The sequence below is a fragment of the Rattus norvegicus genome, chromosome 2 (genome assembly GCF_021556685.1).
Source record: "Rattus norvegicus strain SHRSP/BbbUtx chromosome 2, alternate assembly SHRSP_T2T, whole genome shotgun sequence".
In the NCBI taxonomy this organism is placed as follows: domain Eukaryota; kingdom Metazoa; phylum Chordata; class Mammalia; order Rodentia; family Muridae; genus Rattus; species Rattus norvegicus.
This window is the reverse complement of record NC_141535.1, coordinates 174,057,707-174,085,674: the sequence shown is the minus strand read 5'-3', so window position 1 is coordinate 174,085,674 and position 27,968 is coordinate 174,057,707. Positions and strand designations below refer to the sequence as shown.

Genomic DNA, 27,968 nt, shown 5'->3' with positions numbered 1-27,968 from the left:
GACAGCTTGTTGGTGAAATAGATTCAGGGCGTCAGAGCAAGAAAGTTTCTAGACACTGATAGGAAAAAGGCACTACTAGTTACTACTGGAAGGAGAAGGTCGTCATCTGCCCAGCTCACTGTCACATGCACGCCCTGGGGCACTGCCTCAAGTCAGCATAGCCTAACACTTGTGAGCTAAGACCTACAGTAAAAACTGAGGCATGCTGACAAAGCAAGAGAAAAATGTGAGGCAACCAAGAGGAACCCGTCGCTCACTGGAGCTCTGTTCATTGCAGTTTTTCAGGAGAGAGAGAGAATGAAGTCCCCCACTACCACAAATTAGGCAGTTGAATTTTCTGTATTTGGGGAAATCACAGTGGTTAGCACATCCCAAGTATAATAGACAAATCTTGCCCTGGGAAAACCATTTTCTTGATGATGGTATCTCTCCAGCCAGTTACATATTTTAAAAGTCATATTGAGTAAAGCAAAGTTTAAAAACAGGCCTTGATTTTTCTTCTTTATTTTTTTCTCTTCCCAGATAATTGAGTGCTTAAACCCCTATATGTGGCAAGAAAGGTAGGCTTCTGTCCGGTGGAGGTTTTTGACTAATTACCCCACAATGAGCAGAGCTGTAACCCAACAGCAGGGGAAACACCAATTGGCCAAATCCTGGTCTCCTGATACCATTCTTTTCCTCATGTAAAAGAAATGGCAGATTTCGGGAGGGGGGAAGAAGGTACAGCCTGAGGGACAGAGGAGAGCAAAAGCACATGGGTCATCATGCATGTGCTTGTTAAATTGGAGATAATTTGAACATTAAAATAAATGACGGGAGTAATGAATATGACAGGATATGTATAGACTGATTTTCTCATCACTATGCCAAAATACCGGATAGAAATGACTTAAGGGAGCCAAGATTTCTTTTGCTCATAGTTTTTAGATGTTTAATCCATGATCTCTTGGCCTCGTGTATTTGGATAAACATAATGGCAGGGAATGTATTAGCACAGATGTTCTGTACTTCTTGGCGGATCAGGAACAGAGTACAAGTCAGAAACTGGTGGTCAGGTATAACCTTTAAAGGTAGAATTCCTCAAGTTAGGCCCCATCTCCTAAAGTTTCCATAGCCTCCCCAAATCAGGCCACAGGCTGGGGACCAAACGTTCAGAGTATAATCCTGTAGCGCACATTTTAGATTTAAACTATAACTCTTTGAGTCTAAAGTGATAAGGTAAGAGTAAACTGAAAGTTGGAGGATGAAGAAGCTATGTGTGTAAGTTACAGCTTGACTTCCTACAAAGCAAGTGTGCTGGCTAGTTTTGTATCAACTTGACGTGAGTTGGAGTTATTTGAAAGGAGGGAACCTCAGTTGAGGAAAGGTCTCCATAAGCTCCAGCTATAAGACATCACCTAAATTACTGATTGAAGTAGGAGCGCCCAGCCTATTGTACATGGTACCATTCCTGGGCTGATGGTCTTGGGTTCTATAAGAAAGCACGCTGAACAAGCCCTGGGAAGCAAGACAATGAGCTGCACCCCTCCATGGCCTCTGCATCAGCTCCTGCCTCCAGGTTCCTGTCCTGCTTGAGTTCCTGCCCTCACTGCTTTTCAAGATGGAGTATATGGAACTGTGAGTGAAATAAACTCTTCCCTCCCCAACTTGCTTTTGGTCATGGGGTTTCATCACAGCAGATACCGACTACAGAGAAGTTGCATGATGGGTATTTTTAAATCTGGTGACGAGACAAACTGGAATCGAGAGCCCCTGAAGCCTGTTATAAGAAGAGTGCAGCGCCATCTCTGTAGACACCTGTCAAATACATGTACATATCTTAAGCCTAATTCTGCAAAAGTATCACACAGATACTCTCCAGCTGAGGCATGCTACAAAAATTCGGTAATCTTTAGAAAGCGCCAAGGTGGTGATAGGCTAAGGAAGACCAAGGTCATGTTCTATCCCTAAGGGTTACAAAAGGACATGATCACTAAGCATGGAGTGAGCTGCTGGCATGGGTTCTTTCATTTAGAAGACATCAGCAGGACATCTGATAAAATTCCAATGATCCCCAAAGAATAGATAGTAATAGCTTGTCAATGTTACCTTTTAGCTTTGCTAGTTATAGTTACACTGTGCTGTGTAGGGGAATGTTCTTATTTATAGAAAATACATAGTTAATTATTTAGGGATGGTGAGACATCATGTTGGCTACTTATTCTTCATTGATTCAGAGAAAATAAATTATTTCTATTTTGTTCCTTGTCTTGTTAGAAAAGTTTTTCAGTTGTTGTTTTAAGGACAACCTTGAACTTTTGAACCCCCACCTCTAGTTTATAGACGCACATACTACTACCAGTTATGTGGTGTTGGGGGTTAAACCCAGGGCTTTGCAGAGCAGGCAAAGCACTTAGCAACTGAGCTACAAGCCCGGGTAGAAAAGAATTTGTTTTAAAGGAACAAGATATACGAAAAGAATTTGTTTTAAAGGAACAAGATATACGATGAAAATAGTTCCGCGTATGCTGGATAGGCTCAAAACAAAACTAAGACGTAAGAAAAATATTCACACCCGACTGATAACCTTTGTGATTTAATTTTAATTTCACGAGTGTGATGATTTGAATGAGAAGACACGTGAACACTTGGTCTCCAGTGGGTGGTACGATCAGGGAGGGGAGTAGGAGGCGTGGCCTCCTGGAGGAAGCACATTGCTGGAGTGGGGATAGGAGTAGAAAACTTTGCCTACTTTCAGTTCACTTTCTGCTTCCAGCTTGCAGTTCAAGATGTCAACCCTGAGGTTCCTTCTCCGGCCGACAGGCCTGCCACCTTGACTGCGGTCGTGCCGGCTGCTGTGCCTGTGGTCGTGCCGGCTGCTGTGCCAGCTACGGTGCCTGTTGTTGTGCCTGTCGCCGTGCCAGCTGTGGTACATGCCGCCATGCCTGCTGCCTGTTGCTTCTGCCCTGCCATTAGGACTCTGACCCTCTGGAACCAAAATCCCAAATAAGCCCTTTCTTGTATAAATTGTCTTGGTCATGGTGTTTTATTACATCAACAGAGAGGTTAAGTAATTAATACAAAGAGCTTTGTTTTAAGTAATCATTCACACCGAGTAATGCTGTGCTTAAAACCAAATCACCAGCAACCTTGTTAGTAACTCCTTCTTCCAGCTTCACAAGGGACTTCTTTTTTCCTGATACTAATTATAGGTGAATTTCTCCCTCTTTCCCTTTTCTCTCTCTCTCTCCTTCCTTCCTTCCTTCCTTCCTTTCCTCCCTCCCTTCCCTCCCCCTTCCTTCCTTCCTTCCTTCCTTCCTTCCTTCCTTCCTTGCTCCTTCCTTCCTTCCTTTTTTTTTATTTGTGGTGCTGGGAACTAAGCCCAGAGCCTTGTCTATTCCAGCTACACCCTCTACTATGAGCTACATCCTTAGCCCCCAAGCTTTATTTCGTCCATCTAAAACTCCTGACAGAGGTCACAGAGTGAGAGTTCTGTATTTGGATCACAGCATCCTCAGTGTCCTCACTGAAAATTATCCATTTTAGCAAACGGTTTTGTTCTACTAACAAAACACAAGTTAAGGGGGGGGGGATGTGCTTCAGGGATTCTGTGGCCACACTAGAAAAATAGAAAAGATGTCTAAGTTTATCTATCTATTCAAACGATCGGTCTAATGTCAAAACTTAGACACTGCTTGAATGAAGATAAAAACATAAGGTGGTTGCATACAGAAATGTGACAAGGCATTTTTCTGTGGGCTTTCCTGTATTATTCTAAGTTACTTTAAGAATTTCTCATTGGGCTGGAGAGATGGTTCAGCAGTTTAGGGCACTGGTTGCTCTTGCGGAGGCCCTGGGTTTGAGTTCAGCACCCACAAAGTGGTTCACAGCTGTTACTCAGTTCCACGGGATCCAATGATCTCTTTTAACCTTCCGGGGCACCAAACATGCAGGTGGTACACGTACACACACACACACACACTTAAAGTAATCATGAAATAAGATGAATAAGTCTAATAAAGAAAGACTAGCAAAATATAAAAAGAATTTCTTACATTGTAAAGCTGGGAAACCACCCAGAGAGGGAGGTAGGTGATTTCAGTGCCATTCATGGGAAAACAATGGATCTATTCTACCAAAGCAGCTTGTGGTAGTACCTATCATTTACACAACCTGGCTCTGAGTCCCATTAAAGGAATCTAAGACGGCTGAGGAGATTAAGCCAGCCTTTAACACGCAAGAATGGGAAAGAAAGTTACTTGTAATGACGTCTACAGACTCCATTTTCCAGGGTCTGTTAGTACGCAGGACCATGGTATAATACTTTAAAAGCCAGAACTTGAACATTTTGAAGCCAATTATTCTATGTCTAAGTGGTTAAGACGATAAGTGACCTTGGAACAAATCTTTGCAGAGTACATCATAATTATCACCATGACTTCATATGTTATAGCAAGGTCAGGGGAGACCTTCCCTCTCCATAACCATTGCCATGCTCAGAGGCCACACTTTAGCTAGCAGGGGTGATGGAGCAGTGCCAGGTACTGAAGGCAATGGCAGTTGGGACCTAGGAACCTGAAGGGTTGACTCAGTTTTCTCCTAAAGAGGAGGCTACTCTGCGCTTTTAAAAAAATATATTCTTAATTGGTTTCTATGTTTTTATTTTTAATGATTTTGTACTCTTGGGAGTTGAGTTTATGGCTTTGTGCATGTCATGCTAGTTTTCTCCTACTGAGGTACACTCAGTTCTCTTTTTACTTGTTAGCTTGAGACAAAGGCTTTCTAAATTGCCCAGTCTGGCTTCGAACTCTATAACCCAGCAAGACCTTGAATCCCATGACCTTGATCTTCATGACTAACGAGGACTGTAGGCTATATGTCATTAGGCCTGATTAGGATTGAGCTTTTAAACCATGAAGGGCACCAGGATTCATGGACTTAGCATGAGGGAGAAGGATTTTAGGGAGAAGGATAGTATTAAATGAAATTATATTACAGAAAAGTATAAATTTCTACTGTTACTAGCCTATAGAGACGAACATATTGGCTACACTAAAATAAATCCAACCGAGTGTGAGTTTTCCATTGCTGAGACAAGATACCAGAGTGAAAAATAGAAAAGGAGGGAGAGATCATTTGGGCTTTTGATTTTAGAGGTTTAGGTCTGTGGTTGCTTGGCACCATTATTCCAGCCAGTGTTGAGGCAGAACCTCGGTGTGGAGGAGGTATGAGGGCAAAGCTGCCCACCTCACACTGACCTAAAGCAAAGAGCAAGAGGGGGAAGGCAGAGGACCCTTTTCAAGGACACATACCCAGTGACCTAGATTCCTTCCTCTGGGCCCCGCCTCCTGAAGGTTGCAGGACCTCCTAACCATGCCACAGACAGGTGATGAGTCCTTTCAGACATCAGGGACACTTAAGATCTGAACCATAGCAACCTCTTTACATAAATGCTAGCTATTACTGTATATGTATGTGTTTATGCGTATATCTGCATACATGTGTATGTGGAAAATCTTTTATATACGCAGCAAATATCATCTGTTACCTCAGCTAGGCCGATAGAATCCTGGGAAATGCAAGGAGAGACTATTTTTTAAATCTAAATATACCTTAGGAAAATTAATGTAGATTTATTAAAGACTGCTGAATGAATCCGAGTGGTATTGTTGTCTCGTCAAGTAAGATAAATGTCTTACTTTAACATTTAGATATTTCAATTACGGGCAGGGAGTATAGAATATTTGAGCTGAAATAATCATCTAATTTGCATCATAAGCCCACTATGACTGTAAAAAGCATTCATCTTAAACTCTCAGTTAATGAAGACAGACCACCTTGTGATTAATAGGCTGGGAGAGCTTGAAATGAACATTTTTAAGAGGTAGCTCAGAGAGGCGATTCAAGCTCTGCTGCTTAATCTGTTTCCTTGCCTATATTCCGTTTCTTTAAGCAGATCATAACTACTAATTAGTCATCATGAAGTCATTATTCTTTAAGTATTCCCCACACCATCTCAGAGTACCGTGTAGGGTGGGTGATAGAAACAGTCTGTCACCTGCGGCATCTGCATAAGCATTAAATGTGCCACTGAAAAAAGGAAAACACTAAAATCGCGACTTGTTTTAAAATAAGAAACTCAATGTTTGATTTTAAATAAAACTCAAAATATAAATATTACTGGGAATTTAGGGACGTTCATTTGGGGTGTCTGTCATTTTTTTTTAGTCTCTGTCCAAGGTTTTGAGTTTTGTTATAAAACGATTTAAGAATGGACTCAGAAGGAAGTTATAGGACAACTTTATTAGCATTAAAAGAAAGAAAGAAAGAAAGAAAAGAAGGAAAGAAAGAAAGAGAGAAAAAAGAAAGAAAGAAAGAGAAAACCCAAAACAGGCAAACTGCAAATCTTGGCAGCTGCCTGGAGGAGGAGAAGGAGGAGAAAGAAAGCAGGTCACATCATTTGTCTAACGGATGTGGAAAGGGTTGGGAGAAGAGCTCAGAGTAAAAGAAAGTCCAGAGTGTTCAGGTAGGCTCGTTTAAGCTCTGATAAGTTTCCGGGGAGAAAGAAGGAAAAAGAAATTAAAAAAGAAGAAGAAGAAAAAGGAAAAGTTAGCTTTTCTGTAGAATTCAGTAAAGCAGGCAGGCTTAACCCACACACAGTTGGGCTCTGTAAGTGTCTGCAGAGGGGCAGGGGTTCTGGGAAGGAAAAGTAAGTTATTTCCTTAAAGGAGTAATTACTCTCTCGGTCTCCCGGGGGTAGCTTTAAGTGAGCCATCCTTTTTGAAGTGTGGCGTCTTAGAACCAACTGGATCAACCCTAATGTTTTGAAGAACTTGGAATGTTAGGCTCCCTCCCAGGCCAGAGAACTAGCTATCCCTTTATGGTTCACCATGGTGCCCTGATCGTGGCTACAATGATGTCCCCCACTCTTCATTTAGGAGATGGGTTGAAATTGGGGATATAACTCATTTTAGCCCTCAGATCTAGGGTCCCATTCTAAAGCTGTTCACCAGAGGGGTTGTCTTCCAACTGCAGTTTCAGTCTTTCGAGTGCCTGTTTCCTCCGGGAAAAGGCACTGTCAAAGGCAGCAAACCCCGAGTTCCCCTCTGGTTCCACTGGTGAGAGAAGCGCCATGCCCCTGGGGGTGCTGCTTTTGGAGTTCCTGCCCCTACACTGACTAGCCAATCTCCACCTCCTATTCCCATCACAAGGAGCAAAATGTACATTGCCTTTGCGAATCTACAGAAAAAAGTGAATCTACAGGGGAAAAAAAAACACAAAACAAAACCCTAAGTACTGTAGTACTTTTCCATGGACTTTCACTTTTGACATTACTAACAATTGAGGAAAATAACAACTCTCTCTCTCTCTCTCTCTCTCTCTCTCTCTCTCTCTCTTTCTCTCTCTCTCTCACCTACCTGCTGCAAGAGTCAGATTTGAAAAGGACAGCAGGTCCTTGAGGAAGCAACAAATTAGAAAAACACCTCTCCTAACGCCGTTCCAATCGGGATGCTGGCTGGTGGTAAGTTTTGAGAGCCTCTTTCTGAACTCTATGTCCTTTCCCATTAAAACTTAATGAGGAACACTGGGATTTATAATCATTAAAGGTTATGAAATTAAAAATTGTGCTTTGTTTCAAAAACCCCAAGTCTATGGTTCCTAGGTCCTCCCACTAGAAACTGTTACCTCATCCTTTTTACTTCTGGGAGAAGCACTTGGCACATGGTGAACAGAAACAAAGACATGAGACAGCAGATCGCCAAAGTGCTTGCAGCCTAAAAGGTCTGTAGGCATCTTTTATGTAATAAGTAATGAGATGGCTGGAAAACTGCCTTGAAGAGTGAAACTTGGGCCAAAAAAAAAAAAAAAGAAAAGAAAAAAGAAAAAAAAAAAAGAAAAGAAAAGAAAAAGAAGACCTGTCAAGGCCTTTGAGAAATAGAGTAACATTAAGTAAAACTAGGAAATAGTCAAGACAAGTGTTTTTTTTTTTCAATATAAAGCCACTTAGTGGGGAATTTAATCAAGTTTTATTTAAACAGATTATACCACATGAACTTTGCCTTTTATTTCTTGGGCAATGTGGACAGGATGTGGGGGGTACTGAGGAGGGTGCCAAAGTCGTTCTAAAGAGCACTGCTAGCCCTCGTGGCCCAAGACAGGAGTGTGGGATACAAACACCAGTTCCTTTCTCTCTGCCAGGTTGAGCTTTCTACAAGAAGTTTCTAGAAGATCCTTGCTGCAGTTGTCAGTGAAGTTTTTATACTCACCGGATGGTCTGTGATTATTAAAAAAATGTTTTAAAAGAGCGGAGAGGGGGTCATTTCTAATGTGAGAGAGGTGGCGTATTTTGAGATTATTCCTTCTTGAGTTGCCTGTAGCTGAGATTTGAAGTTATTTCCCCACAAAGTTTTCAAGTAAATGTTAGGATTAAGGAGAGTTACAAAATGGTATGTAGGGAATTCACAACTGAGAGAGAGAGAGAGAGAGAGAGAGAGAGAGAGAGAGAGAGAGAGAGAAGGTTGGCTTCCAGAAGGTGATTGATTCATTTGCCTGTGGCCAGCCTGTCCTCATAAAGCCACCTTAGGGCTGGATCTCAGTTCAGGAGACACCTAGACAATCCCCAGGTAGGTGAACAACTAGCAGGACAGACAGTGTCTCTGAGATACAGGGGAATATCCCAGCAAGGGAAATAAATACCAGTTTTAAACATCTTACTGTACACATTCTACACTTGCATGAAAGGAGAAAATTTGTTATGGTTCTATAAATTTTAAACCATAAAGCGATCCAGATTAATTAGTAGCTGCCTCCTTGAAGCCTGCCTCCTCCCAATTTGTCTGCATTAGAATTGGAATGCAGGAACAATTTTCCTCCCCAAAGCTTTTAAGATTTACTTATTGTGTTGTATGCCATGGCATACATGCAGGGGTCAGAGGATAAATTTCAGGAGTCTGTGCGTTCTTTCCACCATGTGGGTTCTGGTGATGACCCAGTTTGGCAGTTAGGAGCTCTTACCTACTGAGTCATCTTGGCTGTCCATGGAACATTTTTTTCCCTCTGTCTCAATCAGTTCTCAAGTGTTGGCCAACTAGGTCTTGCCCTGTATCATATTCGCTGAACCCCTTATGAAAAGTGGTTTGTTTCAGTGGTGCTCAAGGTCGTTATTCCCACCCACTCCAACTTTATGTTGTTTCAGTCCACAAGCAAAGCGTTTTGTCGCCCTACCTTCAAGGACAGTTTGGAGCTGTTTAGGGCCGCCGGAAGAACCCGGGTGCTGAATCATTAATTTCATGTGTCAGATTAGGGCCAAATGCCTTTGAGCTTCATCGCCAAAGTGAAATAAGGGACGTTTCAAAAATTTTCGAAAACTGTTTTTATTGTGGGCCAGATAACCGCTGAAGAAGAGATTTTCTTGCATGTTGGGTGTTTGTCAGTCCACTTCTGTGAGCAGCTCGGAATGAGCACATGTGAGCGTGGGGAAGAGCACAGGGGTTCTGTCCTATGCTTGAGCATCCCCAGAGATGGGATTGATGCCCAGCAAACTCTCCACAGATACTTGATTCCATGAAACCAATAACTCGTAGTCTTGTGTTCATTCAAAGTTACTGGAACTACTGTGTTAGCGAATCTGCAGTAGGAAGTGTGAAGGATTTTTTTTCCACCTAAAGGGTCTTTTATTTAAACAATGCATCAGCGGGTTATAAAGAAAAATAAATATTGCATCCAAACCTAGTGCTATGTTTTGTATTCTGCCCTAGGTTGGCCTCGGTTTTTCCCCAGGAGGCAGGATAAGGATGTGCTTGCTGCCCTTGAGTCTCCTTCCTTTGTAGTTTTTTTTTTTTTTGGCTAGCGCGCTTACCCTAGCCCCCGCGGTTGTGGAGCGCGCAGCGCGGTCACGCCCGGGAGCGCGCAGCTCCGGTAGCCCGGCGGGCGGGGCCTCCTCGGACCGTAGAGCCGCTCCTCGCGCGGCGCCGCCCTCCTCCTCGCCACCTCCCTCTGATGTGGTTTGTGGTATCCCTGAAAGGACAGAGGGTGTCCTCCGGGGTCTGGGCCCTGACAGGCGGCCAAGAGCGCGAGTACCCGTGGGCGTGCGCGCGTGGGAGGCGGCTGCACTCTTCCTGAGGGGGCCCAGCGGCTCCAGAGGATTCCCCGGTCCAGCCGGGACGCGCACCGGCCGTGGACTGGGCCAGGGCGCGCGCGAGGAAGCGGCGGCGGCGGGAACCCGGGACCCCAGGCCGCGCAAGACAGCCCCGAGGCGCCTCGCCCACGCTCGCGCCCCTCCCCCCTCCGCTTCCTTCTTCTGCTCAGCGCGCCGGAGAGCGCAGGCCGGATGCGAACCCGGGCCAGCCTAAGGTCGTTCAACTTGGCGGCTCCCGGCCTGCTGCCCGCGCGCTACTTGTGAGGCGTGGCCGGGTGAAGGAGGCGCTTGGGGGGCGTGGGGCTCCCCAGCTGGCGGCGGCGACCGAGAGGGCGCTCGGGACAATGAGCTGGGCAGCTGCGCGCTGCGGCCGCCTTTAGCTGGCAGAGCGGGTCCACCTGCGAGCATGGCCCGGATGCCGGAGCCAGGTGTCCCGCTGCTTTAAGGCCGGACCGAGCGCCTAGATCGCGGCGCGCTGCTGCCGGGGCGGCGGGGACGTTCTTTTATTAATTCATTTATTTGTGGAGACCTCTCCGAGCAGCCGCGATGGCCAGCACCAGGAGCATTGAGCTGGAACATTTTGAAGAACGGGACAAAAGGCCGCGGCCAGGGTCGCGGAGAGGAGCTCCCAGCTCCTCCGGGGGCAGCAGCATCTCTGGCCCCAAGGGCAACGGGCTCATCCCCAGCCCGGCGCACAGTGCTCACTGCAGCTTCTACCGCACGCGGACCTTGCAGGCCCTCAGCTCGGAGAAGAAGGCCAAGAAGGCGCGGTTCTACCGGAATGGGGACCGCTACTTCAAAGGCCTGGTCTTTGCGATCTCCAGCGACCGTTTCCGTTCCTTCGATGCGCTCCTCATAGAGCTCACCCGCTCGCTGTCTGACAATGTGAACCTGCCCCAGGGCGTCCGCACAATCTACACCGTAGACGGCAGCCGGAAGGTCACCAGCCTGGACGAGCTGCTGGAAGGTAGGTAGGAGGGGCGGACCAGGCGCGGCAGGTGCGGCCCAGTGCACAGCGGCAGGTGCAGAGGCTGCGGCCCGCGCGCTTCCCCGCCCTGCGCAGGGGCGGCCCACCGGGCGCTTGCTTTCTAGGCAACCCTGGGAATTGTCTGCTTCTCTGTCGTTTGCATTGGGTTGGAGTGCAAACATTATCTCCTTCCCAAGAGATTTGCCTTTTAAAAGGGAAGACGATTCTAATGATTAGAGACAAACACAGACAACGGTGCCTGTAAAATTAGCCAACTTATTTTCTCGGAAGGGTAAACTGTTTGAAAGCATGTTTCTCTAGTGAGGTACTGGGTAACCTTTGGTAGAGGCCAGTGCAGTACCTGCGCTGTTCCTATGTTTGGGATATCCTATTGTACCTTTTGTGCACAGTTGTGAGTCTGACCTGCTCTAGGTTCTCTTTTCTAGTTTCATGTGTGGCAGAAGGCGCTGGAGATCAAGAGGCAAGCCAGCACAGAAAGTCTCACTCAGCCTTGGCTTCATCTTGGGCAAGGGCTGGGAACTTTTTAAAATATCGGACCTAGCTCCACCCCTTAGATACTCTGAGGTGCCTGGTTTAGGGTATGACTTGGGCATTTAGAATTGTGAAAGTTCCTCAGATGATTCCAGTGAAGTCAGAATGGAAAACCACCATGTTTAAAGGATTTTCCACATTTGTTTGGCAATGAGGTGAATCAAGGTGAGTCTCTTCTGCCTTCTCCCTGAAGAGAGTAACTATTAGGAACCAGAGGCCTATTAGAAATTAGGAATCCTGGCACACCAACCATGCATCAACCAGAGGGACTGTGTGGGCAACATGTTGGGTCATTCTAGAGTTCTTGCAGTATTTTCTCGTTTTTTGCTTTTAGGAAGGGAAGGATAGCAGGTAATTAAGAACACCCAAAAAAGATCAGGCAGATACCTCGGTGTGTACTGACTGAATGTTTGCATATAATTAGCTCTCAGGCATCTTTCTTAATGCAAATAGAGCATTTCATGTAGCCATAGCAACATGAGCTTGTGAGAGTTGGAAACTGATCCATGAACTATGAAATCTTTTTATTTCAGCACGAGCTTATGTTCTAACGGCATTTTCTCCCTTTCACAGATGAGGAAACTTAAGTGGCAGGGTTACTAATTTCTAATAGGCCTCAGTTGATGCTTTTTTCCTTCTATGGCTCACTTCTTTAAAATAAAGTTAGCCATTCTGACGCATGCCCAAAGTGGCCGAGTTTCTCCGTCACTTTTATCAAATGGTACCCTTGCCCTGGCTACAGGACAACCCAATTAAAATTAAGTTCTCTTGTGTGTCAGTTAGTAGAAGGGGCTACCTCACACATTGCCTTGATAGTGAGTTTAGGTCTTAGAGTCTGAAAGAAGAGGGCATGAGCTCTGTAGGCGTGTCAGTAAAGTGGGGATAGCAGTGTTGAGAGGGCCATTTTACTTTTGCTTGTTTCTCCAGACAAGGCTCACTGTGTAGCTCCAGTTCTCCTGGAACTCCCTGTATAGACTAGGCTGGCCTTGAACTCACAGAGATCCTCCTGACTCCAGTTTTCCCTGACCCCAAGTCAGAGTAGCCGCACAGTGGCAGGATCTGCCTGTTTCCTAAGCACTCGCCACGCAGGTCCTCAGGTGAAGTACCTCCTTTCCCTTCCAATGGCTAATGATTGACATCTTGAAGCAAAGCCATGCAAACATTTGTTGCACCATTATTTTCGGAGTAGTATAATGGGCTGCATGTGTAGTTAGTGACTCCCCAAAATACCAAGGGGAAACCGTGAAGGAAACTTTCCCAACCACCTGTTTGTAGTTGAAGTGACTCAGAAGGCCACCCATGCCCTAGGCTGAGATAGACTTGATGTATAACATGTGTTATCGTTAATCCAGAAACTGCTCCTCTCACCTCTGATGATAGTCATCTGGGAAGCAGCTTAATTCTACTTAACAATGCATCATCAGAACACCTTTAGAGAAAAGAAGGAAATGAAACTTCTTTGATCTGGGTAGAAATCTGTCTAATAGTGAACCTTTGTGTGGTAATTTCTCAGTTGTTTGGGGTGGTCCATGGCCTGTGATCCCAGAACCCAAAAGGTTAGAGGTGTTAGAGGATCATCAGAAATTCAAGGCCGGGCTGGAGAGATGGCTCAGTGGTTAAGAGCCCTGATTGCTCTTCAGAGGTCCTGAGTTCAATTCCCAGCAATCACATGGTGGCTCGCAACCATCTGTAATGGGATCTGATGCCCTCTTCTTGTGTGTCTGAATACAGCTACAGTGTATTCATATAAATAAAATAAATAAATCTTTAAAAAAAAAGAAATTCAAGGCCAGCTTGGTCTACAGAGTAAGTTTCAAGCCGGACAGGGGTACATAGTGAGAACTTGTCTCTAACATCGAGCTGTCTCCTTTTTGCTTTTCAGTTTTTAAAGAGTGCTTGCTATGCAGCTGTGAGGAACAGAGTTTGGGTCCCCAGAGTGCTGAGTGGCTTTGAAGGCTTGCCTGTTTTAAAGCTAGGAGATCCCCAGGGCAAGCTGGCTATGGAGTCTAGCCGTATCAGTAAGCTCTGGGGTTAACTGAGAGACACCCTCACCTTAGTGAATAAGGCAAAAGAATGATTGAGGGTGATTCCCGGTGTCAACCTCTGTCTACTACATGTGTGTTCACATGGGCAAGCATGCATATACATGTATGAAGTTTCAAGTTTCAGTCAAAAATGGTGTGCTGAAATGTTCAGATTTATGCCACTGAAGCGGGCCTACATCAGTAAGAAGTCTATGGAAGGTGGTCTACAGGGGATGGTCTATACCTGTGCCCTCAGCAGAGATAGACTGGGAACATAGCATGCTCATATTGGAAAACCACCCCACTTCATTTTAGTTGGTTCTTAAACCGTGTTCCACTTCTTTTGACTCTTCCATTCCAGAAACATACTTTAGGAAGTGATCTAAAGAAAAAAAAAAACAAACCAAAAACCAAAAACCCCACCAAAATTGTGTTCAGTGTGAAGAAGAGAGTTTGACTCAAGACTCATACACTCCTTCCTAGCTGCTCTCCCATTGAACTCAGATGACAAAAGAAATTTGCATGGCCCAGATTTCTTTTCTTCTGTCTTTAACTTGAAAGTCTCTGGAGGGTCAAGCTGATCTGGTGTCGGCCAGCGTTCTGTTGGCGCGCTTCCTGAACCAGCAGGTGTGTGCCTTCAGCTGATTTACCCAGCTTTCTGGAGCATTTGGCTGAATGGGTGGTGTGAGTTCCTATTGTCCTGATTGGTCTTTCTTTGCAGCTCTTGTGGGACTGTAACTTCCAGCAGTAAGTGTGGGGAAATAAGGTTTGAGCTGTCTGAGAGTCTGACAGGCTTGGAGTGTCCCTAAGGGTCCATTCCAAATGTCCAGGTCAGGACTTTCGTGGCTTCTCCACGTGGCCATACCCTGTCTTCAAACATAAGTTGTGCACAACCTGGTTATAGGCAGATATAAAACAGTGTAACGTTTACTAAAGTATAGTGTAGAAGAAATGTATTTTTTTTTACTTAGAATTTGTTTTATTATGCTTATGTGTGTGAGAGAACATGTGCCACTTGGAGCACGTGGTGGACGGAGAATAACTTGTAGAAGTTTTTTCTCTTGGGTTCTGGGATCAAATGTAGCTCATGGGGATTGGCAGCAGACTGAGGCTATCTTGGTGGCCTGGAGAGATTGGTTTATTTTTAAGGACTTATTTATTTTTACCTATGTGTGTGTGTGCTGATGAAGTATTTGATAGTCAGGAGAAACCGAATCTTCGCAAACTTGCCACCATGGAAGGAATGACTGTCGAGTAGTAGTTTCTGTGAAACTCCTCGCTGTCTTCCTCCCTAACAGTGAAAAGCACACATGCCACACCTGGCTACACAATAAGCTCTTTGCGGAAGAAGAATTCTGAAAAGTTTGAATAAAATATTAGGGCAAGAAAACAAGTATTTGGGAGAGCAGTCATGGAATTGGAGTAATACAGCAATACCCTGGGAGTTCTAAGACAAGGGCGCTATCCCGTGAGACTTTAAGCCCTGGAAATGAGTGTCGTGCGGAATGAAGAGAACTAGGTCTCTCTGATGGTGATTGCTGGGTCACTTTCTTCGGTGTTCGGAGGCAGAGAGGTGTCTGGCTAGGTCTCCCCCCTCATCTCCATTCTTCCATGTCACCACTAACCTTTATCTCTTCTACTGGAAAATAAGCCACCATCCCGTGGGTCAGAGATCTGCTTTTGCTTATGATTGCCACCATACTAAAGGTTTTAAGTGTAATTACTGAGTGAGACATTTCGCTTGATCCATTTCCTCTTAACCCTTGTAACATCTGCTGAGAAACATGGCCGCCATGTCCTCTATGCTGTACAGATGTGGAGGCCTAGGTGCAGAGAGGATAAAGAGATTGCTGTCTTGTCTAGTGGCAGGGGGTTGGCATTACACTTGAGCCTTTCAGTTCCCACTCCAACCCTGCCTCCTACAGGGGGTCAGCACAGGGTGGGCAAGCAGAGCTCCACACTGCCAGTTGCTCTGAATTTGCATTCCTAAAGCTCCACCATCCTCTCAGAAGTGGCTGATGCTATGATAGGTAGGCCTGCTGGTTTTATAAAGGAGGCCGTGTGGACTTGTTTGCCTTTGCTATAGAAAACTGCTACAAAAGGTGTTGCCATTTGTGATGGGAGGTATCCCTCAGCTTCCAAAACCATGAGGAATGTATTTCTGTTTTATTAGTCACGTAGTGTGATCGGTGGCTGCTATTCACTGTCAACTCGACGGGATCTAAAAATCAGCTTGGAGACAAACCTCTATGTATGTCTGTGAGAGAGTTTCCAGATTTTGGGAAGAGCCACCCTAATATAGGTGGCACCATTCCCCTGGCTGGGACCCTACGCAGAATGAAAAGGGAGAAATCAGCTTCGTGCTTGCGTTCTTTGCCTCTGCTTCCTGCTTGTGGATGCAACTGCCTCCCATTCCAGCACAGATGCCTTCCTGGCCATGATGGGCTGTCACCCAAAAGTACTAGCCCAAATAAATCCTTCCTTAAGTTGCTTTTGCCATGCAATGAAGAGAGTAACTGAGGCCCCTGGGTTATGGTTTTTGGATTTGGCAGCAAACTTGATTTAAACATGACTGTTTCATTGTAAAGTTTGGTAATCTTTGGAGGCGAGAGAGAAATAATCTGGACTACTTAACTCCTTGACTCCTGTGAGAGTTAGTCAGGCTGGAGCTGGAGAGATGACTCAGTGGTTAAGAGCACTAGCTGGTCTAGACAACTCAAGTTTGGTTCCCAGCACCCATATTGGGCAGCTCACAACTGCCTGTATCTGGAGTTCCCTGGGATCCAGTCAGTGCCTCTGGCCTCCACTGCCCTCATGCACACAAGCTTACTGTCCCTCCCCTCGCCCCCTCTCTCCCACTCCTTCCTGCTCCTTCTCTCTCTTAAAAACAAATTTCTTAGAGCAAGAAAGGTTGATGAGGCAGGGTATGGTGGCATACATCTGTATTCCAGTACCCCGGAAGCCGAGGAAGGGAATATCATTGCAAGTTTGAGGTAGGTCTAGTTTATATAGGGAAGCGGTCCCCCTCACCAGACCAGGTGCTGTGATCAGATGAGGTTCTCAGATTTAGATGGGGGTGGTTTGTTTTGCTTTGAGATGGGGGTACACTCTAGCCCAGGCTGTCTTGGAACTTGTGATCTTCCTGCTCTGTAAATTAGGCTGGCCTTTAACTTAGAGATCTGCCTGTCTCTGCCTCCTGAATGCTGGGATTAAAGGCATGTGCCACCATATCTGTTGACTTATTCTTTGAATCAGAAATATTTTAACATGAGAATTAGTTAAATCTACCTCCATTCCAGAAGACATACTTTTGTTTTCTAGCCCACGCTGTCTGGCCAGCCATATCCTCAGTAGCCTACAGCAGGATGCTTGTTGCCTTGTATTTTGTCAGAGCTGTTAGCTGTTCATAGGGAAGGAACGGGAAGGTGCTGGTTTGGTGATGTCAGTTTACACGCTTTGGCTTACAGGCTTGCATTTACTAACATTTCAGGTAAACACACTAAAATAGCCTAGTCATGTTACCTTTTGATTATGTTTGCTACATTTTGATTGTAGGTGATTATAATTTATCATCATGAACTTTTGTGGCTTAGAGCTGGCTATGAATACTTGGCTGGCTGGGAGCCCCAAGAATCTGCCTGTCTTCTAGATTACAGGTGTAGGTCTTCACATTTAGTCTTTTTGTGTATATTCTGAGAGTCAGACTTGGGTCCTATTGCTTGTGCATTGATCATTTTACTAACTGAACTGGTCTCTCTGGTCTGCTATTCTAATATACATATTAGAAGATGAATTTATATCCGTTCAGTTCATCGATGTCTTCCTTGGGGTATCCTTTTCTAGTTTTAAGATTAATTTTAAAATGGTGATAGAGTTTTTCCTCACAGCCCATGATTAGTCTCTTCCCTCGTTACCTGGCCTATCCTTTTCTTTTTTTCTTTTTTTTTTTTCTTTTTTTTTTCGGAGCTGGGGACCGAACCCAGGGCCTTGCGGTTGCTAGGCAAGCGCTCTACCACTGAGCTAAATCCCCAACCCCTGGCCTATCCTTTTCATGTCTTAACAGCATTTTACCTGAAGAATAAGAGGAAAAGAAGTCATAGATGTATATTACTGGTTTTGCTCATGCTCATTAAGTCTGCATGGGAGAAAGAGCTTGAAAAATGGTCTAGTGGATATCTGTCTCCTTAGTACTTAGCAGCCTGGCCCCGAGAGATTTCATATCTAGTCTTTGGAATCTTATAGCAAGATTATGTGTGACACCCACTCCCACCTCCAAGTGCTGGGATTAAAGGCATGCACCATCATGCCCTGCCTAACATACTTTAACTCTGAACAGATCATTTGGTGACTCATAAGACTTTGACCATCTCCTTCTCCTCCTCCTCTTCCAGGTGCCCAGACACTCTTGACACTCAGAGCTGCCTCTCAGGCCTGTCCTGCTTGTGGCTGCCCTTCAACGTTTGTGCTCCCTGAAAATAAGAATAAGGCTGATGGGTGGGTGTAGCTCAGTGCTCTGCAAGACTCTAGCGGTTCTCGACCTGTGGGTCACAGTCCCACTGTCATCCAACAGTCTTGTCGGATGGGGGTCACATATCAGGTATCCTGCCCATCAGATGTTTACACTATGGTTCATAACAGTAACAAAATTATAGTTCTATAATGGCAATGAAGATAATTTTGTGGTTGGAGGTCACCATGTTACGAGAAACCGTATTAAAGGGTTGCGGCATTAGGAAGGCTGAGAGCCAATGTTCTGCGTCCACCACCAGTAACAAAACAATCACTATAAAATTCTAGCATCCAAATTATAGAGGCCCACAGTTAATTAAGCCCACATTGTAATTCAGAGGTATTTGTAAGTATAAAGACAGGGCCTGCAAAGGATTCCCACACCAGTGCAATCTGAGCACCGCAGCTGTGAAGGAGCGGTCAGACCTTCCTGACGGTGAACATGTGAGCTAGCGGTATGAGGCTGCACATACTGTTTGTGCCAGCAGAACTGGTGCTCCCAGTGTGACTGCCATACTTAATGCTGAGTCGACGTGGTACCTTTTAGAATATCATGCACTGAGCCAGCTGTACTAATTAGCTTCTACCTCTACTGAGTGAGTGCATGTCCTCTGGCCCGAACTTGCTGTGAGCACGCCTTTATATTAGGGTCCCCTCTTCTCCTTACTAACACCTGGCCAAGGTATGTAACTTGAAGCCTAAAGAGTTGGAGCTTTGGGTGCGGAGTTATGCTTCAGCTAGAGATAGTTGATATACGTTCCACAGTGTGTGGAGAGTACATTTTATCATAAACGTCAGTACCAGGTTAAACCCCCCATTGTGAGCTCTAAGGACGGCTTACACCTAGCCAGGTGTGAGGAGATAAAGGCAGACCACGGATCTGTCCGTTCTGTCCTACTGCATGAGATCCAGTTTCTGACTTAGTAGGATTTCTGTTTTCTCATTTAACTAATTTCTTAGGTCTTAAGACAAACTCCCATAGTTCGTCTTCATATCTGTGTCCACAGTAGCTTTTATGTGCTTTCCACAGTAGAAAGGATCATAAACCTGATTCAGGAGAGGACTGTGTTTGGCTTCAGATGTGTTGAAAAATCGACTTAGAGGCTGTGGGTCTCATTTTGTATCCTCAGTAGAGGAAGGTGACAGGAATGCTCCTAAGGCCTGACACACCAGGGTAGGGCGCACAGTACCCCAGCCTGAGGCCTGACACACCAGGGTAGAGTGCACACAGTACCCCAGCCTGAGGCCTGACACACCAGGGTAGGGCGCACACAGTACCCCAGCCTGAGGCCTGACACACCAGGGTAGGGCGCACAGTACCCCAGCCTGAGGCCTGACACACCAGGGTAGAGTGCACACAGTACCCCAGCCTGAGGCCTGACACACCAGGGTAGAGTGCACACAGTACCCCAGCCTGAGGCCTGACACACCAGGGTAGGGTGCACACAGTACCCCAGCCTGAGGCCTGACACACCAGGGTAGGGCGCACAGTACCCCAGCCTGAGGCCTGACATACCAGGGTAGGGCGCACAGTACCCCAGCCTGAGGCCTGACACACCAGGGTAGAGTGCACACAGTACCCCAGCCTGAGGCCTGACACACCAGGGTAGGGCGCACAGTACCGCAGCCTGAGCAAGGGACTTTGTTACTTTACTGATTCCTATAATTGTTCATTCTGGCCAGTGTACAGTTTGGTTAGGAAGCTCAGATTGTCTGACACAGTAGATAGACTTATTACAGTAGTAGAGCACTGATTTTTTTCTACTCTGCTTTTCTTCAGTAGCTATGTTGGGGACTCAGTGTACTTTTGAGGGGATGTGTACATGAGACTGTATCTCTCCAACATTAGACTTCACAAAGAGCAAACAATACCTGAATGTGTTTTCCTTGGTTCATTATTTTGGGAAAATTTCCCCTTGTTTTAGAAATTAGGAACACATTGACGTTCCTAAGATCTACTGGTATTAAACCTTAAATGTCTTTCACGTTTTCTTTTCTTTTTTTTTTTGACTTCTTTTCTGTATTGCCTTAAGTGCAGTAGATGTGTGTCAGTCAATATACCTGTCACATTTTTTAGGTGCAAAGGCTCTGTACTTCAGCTTTAATTGGATTTTGTTTTCTTTATAAAATTGTCAACCTGCTTCTATCATAAGAATGAGGCATAATCTCAGGGTCCAGGTTTCATCTAACAGAATTTTTGACTGGAATGTCAGGATGCTTTTATAAACTAGTTAGTGGTATTAGAAAATTAATATAATAAAACAAATATGAGAGACTGTATTAACTAACACAAAAGTAGTCTAAAAGTGCTGGTGTTGAAATTCCCACCCTGTAAGATCATATGTAGCTATAAATGAAAGCCTGCAGCCATTATGGTTCTCAAGAGTGAAAAATCTCAAAGCTTTTGCCTGAAGAGGAGAAGGAAGACATACTCCTTAAACAATGGCATAGCTCTGAGCCCTAGTAGAGTAGGTCTTAAAAGTAAGAAGTCAGGTGTTTGGGTGCTAGATTGTAATGAGGGTTTGTTTTCAGAGTGGGTGATGAAAGTAAAAAATTTACCTGTGTGTTCATCTCCTGTCTACCATGATTGTTTCACTTGAACTAGGGTGAGGCTTGTATCTGTTTTAGGGAACCTACTTTTTAAAGGAACTCTTTTTTAAACCAGGTAAAGAACAATTGTGAGAAATGAATAGGTTGTAAGCTCATGGTGCGTGCGTGTGTGTGTGTGTACATAAGTGCACACTTGTGTGATGGGATGCTCTATTCTATGGACACCTTGACTCAACTTTACAAATTATATGACTGGTCTGTGTTTCTAGTAGGATCCTTATGAAGGGAAGGAGTTACTGTAATTTCACAGGGCGATGAGGGGGATTTGCTCTACCTTCTGAGCAGAAGAACATGAAGATTTAAACTTGGTTGATATGTCAGTTGTGTAGAGTCCAATTGATCAAAGGAGACCGATAAACTAAATCTGCTCCCTTTCTTTTCTTTTAATCCTGATTTTTCACTTTATTTTGGAAAGGGATTACTGCTGGTTTATTCACTATCTCCCTGTCTTTTTAGAGACAATTATCCTCTCTTACTAAAATTTTTAATATATTCTCCTATTATACATTTTAGATCATAACATTCATTAAACTTTTATCATACTTAAAAATGGCAAGAGTTTTTTGATGTGACTTTTTCTATAAAATTAAATGATACCATCATTATGTTTTTGTCCTGTATACACATGCATGTATACATATACATATATGTTACTGTATTCATTTGATGACTATTTTCAAAATCCTGTGTGATTTTCTAATGGTCATACTGTGAAAATGATTCTGTGGGGGTGCAAGGTGATGGGTGAGCTAGGTTTCAGGGTGCTACTATAGAAGCAGTGTCATAGCTCATGACTGGTTCCCTACTTCTCCTGGGCAGGACCTCACTTTCCTCTAGAAAGAGGCTGTCCTGTGTCCTGAGCATGCATTTTCCCATCCCTGATCTGTCACTCACTGGTGTGTGTGCCTTTGGGAGTCTCTGAGGCTCTCTATGAACCAGGGCTTGGAGAACATTTTGGTAATCTAGTACTGACAGAATAGCCTATCCTCAGGCTTTCTTTCTCAGTAAAAGAAACATTTATGGCTCATCTGACATAGTTACCATATTAAGAATGAATTGTACTAAATATACGAAATAGCATATTCTTTGAGACTTATTTCTCAGAGAAAAATCTTAGCACACAGCCTTGCCTGTCAAAAAGTCAATACTAAAAGAATTGAGTAAGTTATGTATTTCTTGGGAAAAAATTACAGCTTTTCAGTATGTAATTTTAGAAATTTTGGAATGTGAAAAATTTTAGATATTGATAGACAAATTGACAAGTAGTATAACTTTTGACATGTTCTTAATTAAACAAAAGCCTAATTAAGCTTTGTAAGAAACGACTGTATCATTTAAACTTGATGTCTATTCTCATTTAAGAAGTTATAGGAAACTTTGTCCATTCGAGGTTACAGTTTGTTTTAAATTCATATTTCTTCAGGGCAAACAGTGCTTGCACATGCTACTTTGAGGAGCTGAACCTTTCCTTTTTGCAGAGCTTCAGTAACTGACAGATGAGACTACAGTGACAGTGATGACGCCAACTGTGTAAAGGCGTGGTCGTTGCTGTTTGATTAGGACTGAAATAGGGAAGATTCCAATTGCTCCTTTTCATGTGTATATTTGTGATACAATGACTTCGATCAGAATGAACTACTTATTTATGTTTATTTTTGAGGTGGTATCTCACTGTGCAGCCTAGACTGGCCTGAAACTTCCTGCCTAGCCTAGCTTGCCCCTAAAGTTGATGGCAGTCCTCCTCCCTCAGCCTCTTGCTGTTAGGAGAGCTTCCATACCCAGTGAAATCCTAGAACCCTGGTCCGTATTCACTCAGGCTGGCCTTGAACTTTTAATCCTTCCACTTCAGCCTCCTGAGTGCTAGGATTACAGGATTACACCATAACACCATGGCTGGCCGGAATGAGATTTTGTGAAGAATAAATTAGTTTGCTTTTGGAATTACGAAGTACTTTATAATTTAGTTACTTGCTCCATTTGCTTTGTAGCAGATGATACTGAGACACAAAGTGTGACGTAATAACGCCTTGTCAAAGGTGACACGTTTGGGTAAAATAAAGCCAGAGCTCACTCTTAGTCTTTTGGGCTTAGGGCTTTTCACATCATACTTGTCATTATCAGAAAGTCAATCTAGGTAACTGAGAAGAAAATGAGGTAGGCGAATGTTAAAGGAAAAGGTTGTAAATGCACCCCTTTCCTGTGTCCCCAAGCTTAGGACCTGGCTTACAGGTTTCCAGAAGCTGTCATTTAGACATAATGGATCCAGGTCTACTATGGCCAATGCTCAGAGATCTGATATTGTGCTAATAAAATTATTATTTTTGCTTTTTAGGTGAAAGTTATGTGTGTGCCTCCAACGAACCATTCCGTAAAGTTGACTACACCAAAAACGTTAACCCGAACTGGTCTGTGAACATCAAGGGTGGTACTACCCGCACCTTGGCCGTGGCCTCGGCCAAGAGTGAGGTGAAAGAAAGCAAGGACTTCATCAAACCCAAGCTCGTGACTGTGATTCGAAGTGGGGTGAAGCCTAGAAAGGCCGTGCGCATCCTTCTGAATAAAAAGACTGCCCATTCCTTTGAGCAGGTCCTAACGGATATCACCGAAGCCATTAAACTAGACTCCGGCGTGGTGAAGAGGCTGTGCACCCTGGATGGAAAGCAGGTCAGTGCTTCTTCTTCGGCCTGGTGTCTTGTCTGTGTTTGGTTTACATGTCCATTCTCTTTGAGGATGTTTGAAGAGATCGTGTGGAGCTCGCAGTGTGGTTCAGGCTGGTGTTAGAACTTGGGCTTTTCCTTGTCCTGTCAAGTGCTAGGATTAGGGTGTGCACCATGCCATCTGCTGCAGTTACACATTCAGCAGGATGTGCTGCTCTCCTGGAAGTAAGCCTAGTGGGTTTCCATGAGGTGCATGTGAATTAGTCTTTAGCATAAAATATATAAGGGGCTTCCATTTCCCCAAGTATCTAAGAACCCATCGTGTGCTTCTTCAGTTTGTAGGCGGGAAGATGTAAATTTCTGGGGAAAAATATAAGTTACAGTACTGTCCTATGCTAAGTGAGACATTATCCAGGAATAATTATTGATCAGCGGTTGTTGGCTTCTGTATCACAGAAATAAAAAATTAAAGATATTTAACAACGTTAGAAGAGTTCCTCCATTATATGTAATATGGAAAAATGTATCTCAGAAGGAATTTGAATCCCTGTTTGTCACAGGAATGTCCAGAGACATTTCTTTGGGAACAATAGAGGCAGTTAATCAGCATTTCTGTTGGCTGGAAATGTGGGAGCTGAATTACAGGAACAATGTGTCAAAGAATCTAATGTGCTCTGAAAGGCTGGGCACAGCATTGAAAGAAATGAGCAGAGATGGGATAGTTGAGTGTTGCCAGAGTTGATTAATGACAAAGAAGCTTCCAACACGTATTTTCCCAAATTGCATGAAACCAAATTTATATTTGTAGTATATTAAACTTTTAGTTTCCAACATTAAATTTCTTCATTTTGTCTTTTCCCCTGACATACTTTATTTTTAAACTTTTGGATCTTGTCATGCTGAGAAAGAGCCTGGAGAGATCGTAAGGGTCTTCTGAGGAGCATGGCTGAGCGTCTGATTGTTTAAGAGCAGAGCTAGTGACTGGGTGTTTGCTGCAGCAGCTCATGAGAATTTCAGTGTAGGTTCTAGGGCTTGGGAGTAAACTCAGGAGGGAAGTATGTGTGTGCTGTGTTCAGACCCAGGGTTCCATCAGCAGCATGGACAATAAGTGAGAAAGGCCAGGTGTGGTGGCCTCATTTTTACTTCTATCTCAAAACAACAACAAAGCAAATAAAAAACAAAAAACAGAAACAGAAAAGCAGCAGCAGCAGCAGCAAACCCCAAACAAAATAGCCCAGGAAAATAAAGATATAACAATAGATTCTGGGGTTGTAGCAGAGTAGTAGGGTAGGATTAGAATGCTGGAGTTAATGATCAGATAGTGGCACAGTATTAATGAAAAGAGCCACCTGTGGAAAAGAATTGATATCCAGCACAGTAACACAAAACAACGTAAGATTGACTTTCCGTGTATGTGAAAATAAGATTGAGAGGAAGGCAAGATGAGGTGAATTAGAAAGGTGGTTATGGTAGGCCGGGGAAACAGGAAGGAAAGAGACAAATATTCCTTTATTCTTTTGTTGTTGTTGTCTTATGTATATGGGTGCTCAGTCTTAATGTATGTCTGCACAACAGAAGAGGGCATTGGACCCCATTACAGATGGTGTGGAGCCACCATGTGGGTGCCAGGGATTGAACCTAGGACCTTTGGAAGAACAGCCAGTGTTCTTAACTACTGAGCCATCTCTCTGCTCCCTAGGCAGTATTTAATATATCTAACCAAAAGAAAAAGTAACCTAAATACACAAGTTAGAAAACAGAAAAATATGGGGTAGCTGGTTATGATGACACAAGCCTATAATCGTAGCACCTAGGCAGCTGAGGTGGGCAGATCACAAGTTCAAGGCCAGCCTGGATTTATATCATGAGTTTGAGGTTAGCTTATTGCAAGATATCCTGTCAACCTCCTCTAAACAGAGCACATATATACGTGTACACATAGAGCACACACAGAACTCATATACACACACAAACTTAGACACACACACCCATACTCACAGAGCATACACATGTCTGCACACAGAACATACATACACACAGAGCATACACACAGAAGACACACACATACTAAGCATGCACACATACACAGTACACAAATATAAACACAAGGTACACACAACACACATATATACACATAGCACACACAGAGCACACACACATAGCATACACACAGAGCACACGCACACACAGCACACACACCCCACACTGAATAAAATGAAAGGTAGTATACAATTAATTAAGATGAGATTTCAAAAATGAGAACTCAGACTTGGAAATCTCCAAATGAGTGACATTCATGGAATATGTAAGTGGAACAAAGTAATTGAACATTTAATTGAAGTAGTAAACATTGAAATTTTAGTCATTAGCCAAAAGAAACTCTTCAAGAAGATTTTACATTAAAAGTGTAATTTTTTTGGAGAATTTCCTACACAAGTATTATATTTATTTCATTTCCACCTCTTCTCCCCCTGTTCCAACTCCTCTTGTGTCCCCTGCCCACACTCCTCAAATTCATGACGACTTCTATAATTATCATCATGCACATTTCCATGTATACACACATACACCCAAGCCCCTTTAGCGTTGCTCATTCGTACACGTGTTAAGGGTTGGCCACTTAGAAGAAAATGGACTCTCACTCTATCAGCTGCCATTCATTGCCTATCGATCTTCACTGAGGGGTGGGGCTCTATGAAATTTCCCGCATCCACGCTAGTATGTCAACTGGTGGTGTCATTGTGCAGGTCTTGTTTCGGTAACTCTATGGTTGAGATTTCATGGGTGCAGTTTTCTGTCATGTCTAGATGACACTCGGAGCAGGTGTCCTGGGTCTTCTAGCTTTTGAAATCTTTCTTCCCCCACTTTTATGATTTCCTGAGTGTTAGGAAGGGTTACATTGTACAAATACCAATTGGGGCTGAGCACCCATGCTTGTTTGACCAGTTGTAATTAATAGTCTCTATTACAAAAAAGTTTTTCTTTCTTTCTTTATTCTATTTATTTATTTATTTTTTGGTGAAGCATATGAGTTACACTTACCTTTGGGTATAAGAGCAAGCATTTAGAATACGGTTGGAAACTATCGACTTTGGGAAATGGCAATTGTGGGTTCTCCTCCATGGTCTTGGACGTCTCCAGCCATGGATATTTGTCTAGGTTTACTAGGTATGCATTTCCTCCTCCTGGGTATAACTGAAGATCCATTAGACAGCTGTAGGCTATTCCCATGACAAAGGGTCATTTTGTCATTATTGTACCTTGGGGGTGTCTAGCCAGGGAGGTCATCATTGTGGTTCGTAAGCTCCACAGCTGGCAGGACTGCCAGGCGCTCCCCTCCTTCGGCAGCTTGCACTGCATCTTCAGGGGCTACCGGAGCTTCCCTGGGGAGGAGGCTTTCAGGTCCACTCCAGCTTTACTCCTCCAAGATCTCTGTCTGAAGTGTGTGATGTCTTCAGCAGAAGAACAGACCGTATCAGCAGCTATGCTGAAGCAGGATAGAATTTCCTAAGAATGAAAATGGTGAGAAAATTATTAAAAAGTAGGGTTGGTTGGACTGTATAAAAATTAAAATTTTCTGGATGTCAAGCAGCAGTTTTGTGGTTTGTATTTTATGTTATAATGGTGGCTCAATAGTAAGGGACACTGGGAAAGTGAGTGACGATCTGAACCGTTTGAAAAGACAAGTCTTCTATACAGTAATCTCTGACAATGCGTAAACTGACATTGAAATGTTTCCAGGACCAGGCATGTGACTCAGTATGGGGTATTTGTTTAGTATGAGTGAGACCCTGGGATTTATTCCTGACATCACCCAAAGGCGTTTCAGTTTTCCTTGTTTCTGTGCTTAAAATTGATAGTTTTTTTTTTTTTTTAAAGAGTGAATAGAAGTGACATGGAAACTGAAAGAAGGGCCCTTTGGAAAATAAGTTGTATGGTGTTTTGCAGGGGCAAACACATGAAGGAACATTTAGCTGAGGTGCACACAGGCGAGAGACTAAGGCAGACTCATGAGGAACATTTCACTGAAGCAGACAGAAGAGTGAGGATGTTCACATAAGCACATGAAAGGACACTTGATGAAAGATTTTTTTTTTTTTGAGGGACACATATATATTGGTCTGCCTTACATTGTGTAGTTGAGCTCCATTTTTTGGGACTCAATTGAGGGAAGTTTCTGGTGGTATACTATGGCTTCTTGCTGCTTCTGCAGTCTGGAGCTGATTGGCAGAGTGGTGTCAGCTGAGACAGATGTATGTGCTAAGGCAAGACCCTTGGAGGACATGTGGTGTTTAGAGAGAGTATAAAAAAAGATGAGAGTTGCTCCAAAGAGTCTTTCTAAACAGGTTCACCCCCCACCCCCACCCCGCAATCCTTTATTTCTTTCCTACTACCCCTGGTGGGTGGTGGGCTAAAAGAGAGGTTAAAGAGTTTAAGAACTATCATTAAAAAATAGGTTCTTTAAAAAAATTAAAGTTACATAGAAGTGTCCACCATTTTCGAATATGCAGTGATTTAGCCTTGTCAAAAGA

At 43.9% G+C, this 27,968-nt stretch overlaps 1 protein-coding gene and 1 non-coding gene across 16 annotated transcripts in view; one reads left to right on the top strand and one right to left on the bottom strand.

Moving 5' to 3' along the window:
* Nucleotides 1-282: 282 nt before the first annotated feature.
* On the bottom strand, nt 283-446 carry LOC120101381 (U1 spliceosomal RNA). The gene has a single exon (XR_015679217.1). It is a non-coding gene; the product is annotated as a U1 spliceosomal RNA (small nuclear RNA).
* Nucleotides 447-9,980: 9,534 nt separating this feature from the next.
* Dclk2 (doublecortin-like kinase 2) overlaps nt 9,981-27,968 on the top strand; it is a 129,098-nt gene continuing 111,110 nt past the window's right edge. For 13 of the 15 annotated variants that reach the window (XR_015663565.1, XR_015663567.1, XR_015663564.1 and 10 more), the window contains exons 1-2: nt 9,981-11,084; nt 23,112-23,443. Coding sequence is in view for 8 of the 15 variants with exons in the window: in XM_087624380.1 (XP_087480506.1) it covers nt 10,664-11,084; nt 23,112-23,443 (753 nt within the window). In the remaining 7 variants the exon portion in view is untranslated. 15 annotated transcript variants of the gene reach the window in all.